At 40.6% G+C, this 12,694-nt stretch overlaps 1 protein-coding gene across 1 annotated transcript in view; it reads left to right on the top strand.

The window, feature by feature from the left end:
- Positions 1-12,694, top strand: part of RHOBTB1 (Rho related BTB domain containing 1) — a 61,157-nt gene that overhangs the window by 32,863 nt on the left and 15,600 nt on the right. Inside the window, 1 exon segment of the mRNA XM_021699699.1 lies at positions 10,152-10,337. Within this exon segment, the coding sequence (XP_021555374.1) occupies positions 10,152-10,337 (186 nt within the window).

Genomic DNA, 12,694 nt, shown 5'->3' with positions numbered 1-12,694 from the left:
CACAACTATTCTAAGAATTTAGGACAAGGATCACAAACTCCCGTAAGTCCCCTCCATACTCTCCGCCTCCCTGTCACCTTTAGAATCCAGGTGAAATGTCTCTCCTTTATGTTCCACCTGACACCCTGGCAAATCTCTATCATAGCCATGATCGCACTGTTTGAAAATTGGCTCCTTCATCATCTTCTTCTGTTGCCCTTATGCTATTATTCCTAGTATCTGTAGGACAGGAATTTTGTCTGTTTACTCTATGTCTCCAATGCCGGGGGCCTGGCACATAGGAGAAGCTTCATAAATGTTAGTTGAATACGTGCATGAATCTATCAATCAATCTTGTACATGGCAGGATCTTCTAAGGCATTTACAAGGAAATATCATTATAACAAACTCCAAACTGTTTCACTAAGTTGAATTTTATATTTGCACTTTTTTATAGTAAGAATCACAAATCATGTACCACCGTGAGGGTGATACGGATGGAAAACTCTGGTGCCTAGCCTCTCCTGAATGAATTAGCAAATGAAAAGATATGCTGCAAGGCCCAGAGAAAAAGGAGGGAGGTACACTGAGCCACATCCCCGAAACCACCTTTTCCCCCCAAATTTTTAGGTTTGTAAATTCTTTTCATAAAACCCTGTTTGAATGAGTATTTTTTTATTATTATGTTATGTTAGTCACCATATAGTACATCATTAGTCTTTGATGTAGTGTTCCATGATTCATTGTTTGTGTATTAACACTCAGTGCTCCATGCAAAACGTGCCTTCCTTAATACCCATCACCAGGGGAGTATTCTTTTTTAAAAAATATTTTATTTATTTATTTGAGAGAGAGAGAGCAAGAGAGAGAGAGCTAGCACAAATGAGGAGGGGGAGGGCAGAGGGAGCCAGAGAAGCAGACTCCCTGCTGAGCAGGGAGCCCGGCATAGGGCTCGGTCCCAGGACCCTGGGATCATGACCTGAGCTGAAGGCAGACGCCTAACCGACTGAGCCACCGAGGCTCTCCTGAATGAGTATTCTTAAACAGAAAATTACTTGTATTAATAGCAACAATTTTCCAATTGTAGGGTGTTTCCTTTCTGAGTGTCATTCCCAAGATCCTTATAAGAATCATTTTTTAATATATATATATATATATATACACACACATATACATATATGTATACATATATATATATGTATTTACTTTAAATCCATTTGCCCAACGATGAGGGCATTAAGTAGAAAAATTGAAGGTGGATTATTTTACTGCTTTGTGCTTAACCAAAACAAGTGAACAAAAATGCATTAAACTAAATGCATACAAATGATTCAGACACTTAAATGTGGTGGAAATGTATAGATTCTGCACCAAAACACTCAAGCCTAGGACTGCAGTGATACCAGATCATCCGGCACACAGAAAACATGCCATGCTCTGTACCACCCTCGGCCTGCTGACCCACACTGTCCTTCCTGCTCTGAACTGGTGCATCTTGTCTGGTGACCAGAAGACAAAACATCAGAAAGCTGGGATTTCTTTGTGCAACTGAGCCCTGTCCCCAGGATGAATTTGTCCTTGGGAAACAGCAGTGCCAACTGAGATAGCAACAGGGCTTGATTGATGGCTGGGGTCGCTTGTGTTCCAGGACCTGGAAGGATGCTGCCTGTTGTCCAAACACTGCTCACGTGGCCAGGAAAGACAGTCCGTCGTGGTTCAGTCCAGAGAAGCATTGATGGCCCCACAAGGTGCCATAAAAACATGACAAATGAGGCCGCTGAGATGGGTAAAGAGAATAAGAGACATATGCATTGTTCAATATATTAATGTCTTGCATTCTGTCTTCTCTTTACCTTTTTTTCTATTACTACTTAATAACTGCAAGCTTGACAAGTTGGGTCAAATGATAGCTAAGTGTGTTGACTTTTTATCAGTTTGTGGTGTTTCTATACTGGAACATTCTGATGAAGAAATCTATTTCAGCCCATACAGTTTTCCCTTTTAAATTAAGTGGTAAGAAGAAAGAGACTGTTGAGTAACTCTGCAGTGTCTTCAGGGGATAGTTCTATCACTAGCTTTCAGCAGTTACGTTTCAATAAAAGACATGAGCTGGGAAGCCAAAAAGAAAACCTCTCTTGATGAGAATGTTCGGCCATTCTTATTAGCTACAACATATGAGATATATCCTTGGTGACTTTGGAACCCGTAATCACGTTTGTCTGACAATAATTGGTACTGTAAAGTTCACAGGACATTTTCACAGATATTTTTCTTAGTGCAGCTTATCAACAATCCTATCAGTAACTTTTAATGTCGGCCATTCATTAGGTGTCCAAAATCATTCCACCACTTTATTCTCTCCCTGGAACTCCTGTGCCCCCAGCCTAGAGAATATAGTCAGAAGGACAAAGTGCTGAATTACAGAAAGATAAAGCAAATTAGCAAATTGTCTTTTCAACTTATCACCTTGGCTATCTATTTTACTGATTTTTTTTTTTTAGTTTTTGCTATGTTTTTTAAAAAACAAGATGGTCAGGGCACCTGGGTGGCTCAGTCAGTTACGAGTCTGCCTTTGGCTCAGGTCATGTTCCTGTGATCGAGCCCCATGTGGGGCTCCCTGCTCAGCGGGGAGTCTGCTTCTCCCTTTGCCCCTCCCCGTGCTTGTGCTCACGGGCGAGCTCTCTCTCTCTCTCAAATGACTAAATAAAATCTTTAAAAAATAAAAAACAAGATGGTCTGTGATATGGAGGGTGCTCCCTTCAGCCTTAATTCTGTGTTGCTTACCAATAGTAACCTGCCTGTTTCTTTACACTTCCTTTGCTTCTGGATAATCTAATTCCATGAAGAGATCATTAATCCATTATTATCTTGGTGTTATGAAAGTATCCAATTAGATGGGGTAAATGGATTTTTTAGATAAATTCCAATAATTAAAAAATATATATTAACTGGTTAATCTCTGCTGTATACCAGAGATATTACATGGCTTTCAGCAGTAATTGCCTGAAGAAATACAATAGCTCACAAACTGTTTTCACTCTTTATCAAAACCCTAATGTATTCTCTAGCTGACTTATTTTAGGCCTAACCTCATTTCTTTTAGACTTTAGGACTGCAGACACATTTGCATCTAGGTCTTTTATCCTTCAATATCTATAAGGCCTTTTTATTCAGTAAACAGCATGGGGGCCTCTTTTGTTACAAACAATTGTGTGGTACACAATGGGAGAGGAACTAATAGGAATGGGACAAACTCCCTGAAGATGAAACTTTTGGTACAGCGGGGAAGACAGCAACATAAATAATTACAATTCAGTGTTAGAAATGCTAAACTACACATGTCAATACCAGGAACAGGGAAGACAGAATTGCTCAGGGCAAGCACTCTGGTATCATTCTTGATTCCTCTTGTCATATCCCACACTCGGGCCATGAGCAAACCCTGCTGGCTCCCCCACCCCACCCCCCGCACGTATATATGGAATGTGGCCACTTCTCACCACCTACGCTGCTCCCAGGCCAAAGTCATATCATCTCTTGCGATTGTTACCTTTTCACTGGTCCCATCCTTCTGCCTTTTCCCCCTGACACTCCCCTTCCCACCACCCCACCCCCCACCATTTAGTCAGTTCTCATTATAGTAGTGGGGCAATCCTGTTGAAACATAGATTATATCATGTCATTCTGCTCAAAAACCCCTAACCGTTCACCAGTTCATTCAAAGTTAAGAGCCAGATACCATGAGGCCCTCCCTACCTCGGTCCAGCATTGCCTCCCTGAGCTCAGCTCCTGCTTTTTTTTCCCCCTTATCCTAAGGGACACATCCTGCTTCAGGGCCTTTGCAACTAGCTGTTTCCTTTCCACACTAGCTGTTTCCTTCTCCCCCTAGACAGCAGCATGTTAGCTCCCTCACTTCCCTCAGGTCTTTACTGAAATGTCATCTGCTCAGTGAAGCCCTCCTTGGTCACCTCATTCCAAAAGCATCTTCTGCTCCCTAATATTTCTGTCCCCCTTCCCTGCTATATTTCCTGTTTGGTACTTGTCACGACCTAACACACCACATAGTTTACATATTCTTCTTATTGTCCACTAGAAAATGAGCATGAAGATAAGCACAAGGACAGTGATTTGTGTCTTTAACTAATTGCTGTAACCTCAGTGTCTAGGAGAGTATATATGTATGTACACTATCAGTTAATATTGCTGGAAGAAATGATTGAATGATTGCTTATTGCTGTTGGATAAGTGACTTGACAAGTCCTTGTACCTTTATTGATTCAAGGAGGATTGCTGAGAGGTCTGGGTAAACTCCCTTTCCTATTGTAGTGGAATGATCTTGCTAGTTAGATTTGTTTCAAAAGAGTCAGGGAGGTTAATCCCAGAGACCTCCCATCTGGCATTCAGACTGACATGGAGGCTTGCTTCTATCTACAGCTAGTCTTGCTCTCAGGAGAAAAAGTGAGCAGTACAGGATGGAAGTTCCTCCGTCTTTTAGCTTCAGGGAAAGCCAAAGAGGAATGAGAGGTGGTATTGGGAGGGAATTTATTACCACAATTTCACCTTCTCCTATTAAGCAAGCCTTCTTTATGTCAATGCTTCCTGCTCTCATTGACCAGGAGTTAAATAAGATTGCTTAAACTATTTCTTCTAATAAATTACTTGTGCTTCACCCAATTTCACATGCATTCACTTTTTCTGATGATTGTGTGAGATGTATGAATATACTACAGGGAGCATAGATTGCTAAGTAGAGAAAATGGGATGTTGAGTGAAAAATAGCCAGTTTCTATTGGATGATAACCCAGAACCTTCTACAGCAGGACCAATGTCCCCCGTAATAGTTGTATCATGATCGAAGAGCCAACCGTTTTTAAGACTCAAGTTTTATCTATCTCAGGGTTTGGTGCCGTTGGTGGGATGTTGATACGGCTTTCCTGCCCTTAAGAGCGTGCATTGCTTTGGCCTCAGTTTTGGAGGGTGGGGGAAGACCGGTTTAAAATGTTGCTTCCTACTAAACATGCAGTTACGGGCTTGGAAGAAATAGTCGCGCATGCTAATCACTCCCAAATCTGGATATATTGCAGGGTGTTTTGACAGTTTCCCCCACATAACATCTGTACTTAAGAAGCCTCACTGCTATTGGTAAAGTATTGACTTGATTTCTCTGCTCACATCCAGGGCACTGCATGGTACTGCCCTGTCCTCCCCAGATCCCCCCGCCAGGCGCTCCCCTACAGACCTCTCCATCTTCCATGAGTATGAGTTTACATAAGAACCATTCATCTCCTGATGGTTATGTTCCCCGATCACTGACAACTCCCTGTGCATCTCATACACACCGGGCTGCTTCCCTACTAAAACTTCCCAAAACCACGTGACACATTCCCTTTCTCTGCCATGCTCCCAGCTCTTTCGTGCTGTTTTGATCTGTTTGCATAGCGCTGTCAGACCACATGCATGAAAGGTGTGTTGTTGACATGAATGGTTTTGAAAATGTTTCTGTAAAGAACCTACCTAGGTTATAGGGGGAGAAGGAAGCTTGAAGCCCCAAAGAGGGAGATCAGGGACTCCTACTTGAATCTTGGCCAGAAGGGGACCTGTGCGCACCGACAAAGGAAAGAAGCCCATTAAAATGTGATCATGATCTCTACCAAGATGAAGGATATAGGGAGTCTCTACTAAAAAAAGAAATGGTAGGCAGTACTGACGTGTAAAGAAGTAGGGTCCTACCACAGAACAAAAGGCTTTAAAGGGTATGTTAACAAGGAGATACTTCCAAGTGAAACTCAAATAAATAGAACTGTTGGTTTATTCTTGGTCACCAAGTGTGCATCAGCAAGAGACAAGACCAGAATTGGCCTGTGGGAGAAGGGCATTTGACTGTCCCGCTCACAGCTCTCTGGAGGACCAGCTGGAACCCACAAACCTTCACAATGGCCCATCAGATTTGCCTAATGTTAGGCTCTTAGATAAAGGATAACTTAGGTATTTTTTTCTCCACTTAACCAGATAAGAAAATGCAAGGCCTGCAGAAGCTCCTTAGCCGGACAGTGGTGGCAGTGTGGATGGGACTAGAAAAGGCGAAATAAACCAAGAAGATAAGAACACTTCTGTGATAGGAAGGAGCTTGGGAAATCCATTCTTAACAACACAGTGTTATAGTGATTGTCTACCCTTTTTCAACCACTTCTGCAAAGGATGAATTTGATATTTCACATTGGAAAAGCAGTTTACCTTCTGGTTGCTTCTCTGAACTTTTCCCACCACATTTGCTCTCTTTCACTGTAGATGTTATAAAGACAGGCCTGGGCAATTTGTATGGCCTTGGCTGTTTCAAGCCTAGCTTGAGCCGAGATGTGTGGGTAAGATGCACTGTTTTCAGATTTTTTTTCTTGCATCCATCAACAAAGATTGGTCCCAACTTTGCACACACTCCTTATGTTACCCAAATACCTTTGCCAATTTTTTACATGCTATCTTTGGCCCACGGTCTCCTTAAAAGATAACTGGAAAAAACATGTTGTCTTATTTGTTTAATATCTGAAGAAAAACTGATACAACTGAGGTTGGCTTTATCAGCTCAAGCATTTTTGGATGACTTGGGCTCTCTCTGACCCCCCTCCCCACCTCCCACCCTTCTATGAAGCGAGATTCGCAATTGTTTCGACACACAGATTTACTCTGGATTCTTTTTTACTTAACTAATCAAAACATTACTCCATGGGTATTATTAGTGAAACTTTTATATTAATATCTTCCCCTTAGGGAAAAGAAATTACATTTTTCTCCCCAAAATAAACATTCCATAGGTAAGCAACTGAGACCCTGCACTCTTAAATCCTTTGTAATCCTGGCTTCCTTTAAAACCACTTAGCTGGGTCCAAAAAAACCCCAAAAACAAAAAACAAAATCTGAACCTCTTCCTACCCCTTCTCAATATTCAAGTTCTGGAGTTTAGAGTTTTGTCTACTCTGTGCTTTGCTTCTGCATTCTCAAATTCTTGTGCTTTCTACTCCAAATAGCTGTAGGACGCCATTTAAACCCTATCAGATTCTTTTTACAGCTGAAATAGGAACCCTGAGGTCATTTCTAGGCTAACCCTGCCGCATAGTATGTGAGAATGTCCTCATCACACCTCCCCCTCCCAATTATTTTTAAACTCAACCCTTCCAAGTAAAAAAATGTAACCGAGCCACAGAAGTAGAAATGCTAGAACCTGACTTTTTCTTGTTATCTTTCATAGGCATGGCATTTTTAAACACGGGCTTGTGTCAGACACTGAACAGTCTCCACACTGAATGAATGTTTTGATTGAAAGTTATTTGATATCTCTAGTTCCTTGGAATTCTGCCTAAAGCTGGAGATATTCTTAGCTGCAGGTCTCGTGCCTTCCTTGACTAGATAGAAAAGCAGCTCAAAATCTAGAGGGACTACATGGCATTCTCAAAATAGTTACTTGATTGTATAGGTGTTTATATGGCAGAGGATCCTGCTGTGTGAAGAGTTAGGGGTTAGGAAAGAATATTGGGCTAAGGAGGAATGTGTCAAAACAGCATCTTTCTGTAGCTCCATCCATCACCACATCCATTGAATCCCAGCCTTTTGGTTAAAATCAGGATTAGGGTACTACATTTATTAGGGCAGGCCTGAAGAATGGGATTCTCCATAATTTGTATGTAATGTTTCCCTTCACTTGCATTTGTATTTAGATCAATAAGGGTTAAGACAAAGACACTGAAGCAAGTTGGTAGGTAAAATAGGATCTTATTTTTTAACCGTTCTCACTGTAAAACAATGGAGATTGCAGTCTCCTAGCCCCTAAATGTGCATTAATAAAAGAAAAAAGAATAACTTTATTCCAAGGACACAAATAGAATTTTTATTCAATAAGTTATTCTAGCTTCAGAGGTAGTATTGCTCTCATACAGCCTCTTCTCTTTAACTGTGATCGTTTTGAGGCAAAATATTTACAGAACATTGAATTATTTTCCTAGCTTTCCAAAAGCATTTCATGCATTGAGATATTGATGCGACACAGTTAGAGGTTGGGCCCTCCGGACCTGTATTGTGTGTTGGCATTATGCTACTATCATCAAGAGATGCCATTTTTTCCAACCCCCAAGGTCCTGTCTGTACTTGTTTACAGGTCAACTGAATAGTAACTAGTATGTGTTCAGTGGCATGAGTGTTATCCCGGTAACCTTGGCAACAGAGCCAGCTCTGATTTCAAAACCTCACATGCTGTATCATAAAATTAGATAACAGAATTGACATTCAGCTACATGTCTGTCATATAAATTAAGCCCTGAGAATATTTCCTTCATAGCCATGTGCTTCAATATGGAAATGGGCACCAATTAGAACAATTTTAGGCATATACATACTAGTCTACATTTAGGTACTGGATCCATTTCCTCAATTCTTTCTCTATAATATTGAACCTCACAGATTGCCATGTTAATCTCACTGTGCCAAAATTCATGGTGGCTTTGTTTTACGACCGGGATGAAGCTTAGAGCGAAGCTGCATCAGATATCCTATATAAATAGGATTATGAATAATAGAAAACTCAGCTCCTAAAAAATGTAAAATTCAAAGCATTCTTAGCTTTCCTGGATACCGTTATTTATGCTGGTTAGAAGTAAGGCTGTGCACAGAATATTCCACTAACTAAATCAGAATCCTGAAGACAAGACATGCTTCCCTTTCAGTTATATACTTATACATATTTTTACACATAATATATTTTCCAGTGTCTATGAATCTCTGATAATATCTATTTCAAGGACATTCTATACATGCAGATTAATACATTCATCTACTTTGAGTCCTAGGTCCTCTTTTATAATTTGTAAATATTTTAATCTCAGGATTTTCCCCTGTATGTGCTGTGGACTGGTGCAGTTTTTCTGGGATATAAATTTGAAGATTCAACTTGTGAATTACATTTAATATAAGCACCCTGCAGTTTTCTGCATCGCAAATGATTATTTTTAGAAATTTTATGGTTGCCCAGATATATTTGTTTGTCTTCATTGATATGTAGGGGGGAAAGCTCATTAATGATTTAAAAAGAAGGTGTTTTGATTCATCGACTTGATTCTTCTCATTACATAAACAGTAAAGGCAATAAATTAGCATCTAATAAAATTGTAAGAGTTTATTTCTGAATTTAGCTGCAAGATAGTCTTGAATCCTTGGGCATAATTTTTCCTATTCTTTTATATTCTTCTGCCTCAATGTTTTCAAAGTCACCATTCAGCATATTTTAACCTAGAATGATTGGTTTATAATTCTTATTAAAGATACCTTTTAGCAGCTGTCAAACACCATAATTGAACAACTGTTTTGTAAAACTGTTCTTTGGCTTCTAGAATGGTAAGTTATTATATAAAAATAGAAGATCCTTATGTCAAAATTGACTATAAAGTACTTTTTTCCTTTCCCCACTTACCTGCCGTGTGTCACATATAACATTTGAGAAATCTGCTTCCGACATTCTCTTATTAGTCATCCACCTAACTCTTGCTGGCTTTCTGTTAAACACGACCGTCTTGCCATATCCCTAGTAAAGAGTCAAAATCCCTGAAAATTCAGGACATTTTCTTTTCAGAAACAGATAAGTGGTTGTGCTCCCTACATGTGTGCTTAAGTGGGAAGAAGGGCAGAAATCCTTCTGTGTATTTGCTGACCCCGGACAGCAAATACCTATTATGTTTTCAGTAATGTTTAAACTGTTTGCTTTATCTCATTGGGTTGAGTCATCATCGCCTTTACGTTTAAACTGGTAAAAGGTAGTTTTTATTGTTTTATTTTATCTTGAAACTATTTCTTGTGACAAACAGAAATAGTTCCGCATGTTGTGGTTCCAGGACTGAATCAAGTTTGGGTAATCATCAGTATTGTAAAATAACATCATCAGAAACTTCGATACATAGGCGTTCCGCAGTGTGGTATGAGAATAAACTCAGGCTGTGTTGGTACTGGAATGTGGGGGCTTCTCAAGCTGTTTGCATGACTCCGAGATGTATTTTAATATCCGTGGTTTTGTTTTGTTCTGTTTTGTTTTATTGTGACATGATATGGCCTTAGATGGATGGGGTGGGGGGGACCATAATGATAAAAGAAAAAAGTGATAAGGCAATACAGCTTCTTTTGTGATTTCCTTTTAGGTCTGATGTTGTGGTCCTCTGTTTTTCTATCGCTAATCCCAATTCCCTAAATCATGTGAAAACCATGTGGTATCAAGAAATCAAGCACTTTTGCCCCCGCACACCTGTTGTTCTGGTTGGCTGCCAGCTAGACCTCCGCTATGCTGATCTCGAAGCTGTTAATCGAGCCAGACGCCCTTTAGCGAGGTAAGCCAAGGGACTCGGTGATTTGCTGTGCTGGCCAAATTAAAATTTAGAGGTAACAGATGACTCTGTAGGCTAGGGTTGCACTCCTCAGTGGTCCTGGGACTCCATCAATCAGCCATGTGCTTTAAGTTAGCTTGTTAATCCTGACCCTCTCAGGCTCACCATCCCCTCGTAGGTAAGGAACCCATTTTTGTAAAATGGTTGGCCATTGTTGGAAGTGAATTCTCCAACTGTGACATGGTGTGAATAAAAGTGTCTTGAAATTTGTAAAACATTAAACAAAACATTGGCTACTCATAATAATGTCATTCTTGAAATTATGATTATTATAGTAAAGTTCATGAACGTGCAGAGGGATTAGCCACAGTTCCTGGCCCCGGGAATATCAGGTTCATACAGATACACACATCCGAGTGTTTTTAGTCTTCTCATTTTCCTCAATCCAATGTCTGAGAATATTTCATTCCCAAAAAGGCAGTGTATAGTTTTTAAAAATCATATGGACCGGGCGCCTGGGTGGCTCAGTTGGTTAAGCGACTGCCTTCGGCTCAGGTCATGATCCTGGAGTCCCTGGATCGAGTCCCGCATCGGGCTCCCTGCTCAGCAGGGAGTCTGCTTCTCCCTCTGACCCTCCCCCCTCTCATGTACTCTCTCTCTCTCATTCTCTCTGTCTCAAATAAATAAATAAAATCTTAAAAAAAAATAAATAAATAAAAATAAAAATAAAAATAAAAATCATATGGACCTACAGTTGCAAAGCAGCAACACTGTTTTTTAAATGTCTCTAGTAGTTATATTTTTAAAGTGTCACAAGTTTAAAAATCAACCTGAAAGAGGATTTGTTTGACTCTGTATAAAATGTGGAATACCAGTTTTAGGGGGAAATAAGAGTTTTTAAAAACCCGTGCCCCCTCCATATTCCCTTCAGAAAAATAATTTTATATATATTTTGTGTCTAAGAGCATAGTTTTCCCAAAAATGGTGATATTAATACCTTCCTTTGATGTTTGCCTAATAGGCTTATTACAAAAATTTTGTATAGGCAGCTTTTTATACTCTCACAGCAAAAGCACATGGTGCTTTCTTTAGACAATTTCTGATGTTCTTGGTGCATTTCAGATAAATTTTCTGAAAACGGTTCATGTTAGGCTTTCACTGTCCTTCTGTTAAATGCGTGGACTAGGCATTGCATATTAGAAGCCACACAGGGGGAAAGGGGACTTACGGTGAAAGAGACTGCCCCTGGTATCCAGAACTTTCTGTGGGAAAGAATCGGCTAAGACAATCAGGCCTCACAACCACGGACGTGGAGGACTAGAGGAGAGTTACGGGTGCTAGAGGATGGAGAGGGGACAGTCCCCTCTGTAGAGTAGCTCTGAGATTTCATGAAGGAGGCAGTATTTGAACTAATCCTTGAAGAGTGTCACCAGCTAGTGATTTTCAAGTCAGTCCCAGGAACCAGGAGCACAAAATGCCCAGAGGAGCCGACCTTGAAGTTAAGGCTTCTTCCCTGCACCCCCTTCCACCTTCACAACACCCTACCATTTTTCCTCGCATTCCATCCAGGTCTTCAAATCCAATTTCTAACCAGTGTTGTATTTCTCCTAAGACCAGCACCTGTCAAGCACATTACCTTTGATTCTGAAAGCCAAATATTTATTGAGGAAGATCCATTCCTAACATTATGTCTCAGAATCAAGAGTGTGTTTGTGAAGAGTAGAACAACAAACCACATCTTGCCCATTTACCGTGTTATGCCATAGTCATGGCACTATTCTGCTTACACTGCTTCCAAAGGTTTGGCCTCCCTGGGTTTGATTAGATTGTAATGGGCCTTGTGTGCCAGCCTAAAGGGCATAGCCTTTGTTCCATGAGCTTTGTGGAACCAGAGGAGATCTTGAAAAAGAATTACAGCTGCAAGTCATACTTCTGTTATGTAAGGATTTTTCCTGCAGCAGTGAGCACTGTGGGCTAAAATGTGGAGAGTCTGAGGACAGGCAAGAGGCTAATGCACCAGTCCAAGCAAAAGAGGATGACAGTGTGACTGCAGACGTGGAAGAGAAGAGAAGCAGTTAGACATGAAAGAAGGCTCACAGACGTGATGGAAGGAACCTAATGGGCCATTGGATGTGAACCATTTAACCAGTCTAGAACTACGGGGTTCTAATTGCTTGGCAGAGGTCTCTTGGCAACTTTCGAATGTGACCTGAGGCAAACCCTTTAAGCTCGCTGCCTCTGTTTCTTCAGAAGGTGGATGAAAATCACACCCGCAGGGTTATGGTGAGGCTCAAATGAGAAAAAGCATATGGATTCTTTGTAAGGTTGTAAAGCAAAATGTAAGCATAAGGTGCCGGTGA

Source organism: Neomonachus schauinslandi, chromosome 6 (assembly GCF_002201575.2).
Source record: "Neomonachus schauinslandi chromosome 6, ASM220157v2, whole genome shotgun sequence".
Taxonomy (NCBI): Eukaryota; Metazoa; Chordata; class Mammalia; order Carnivora; family Phocidae; genus Neomonachus; species Neomonachus schauinslandi.
Note: the sequence above shows the minus strand (reverse complement) of the source record. Positions and strands in the feature narration are given on the sequence as shown.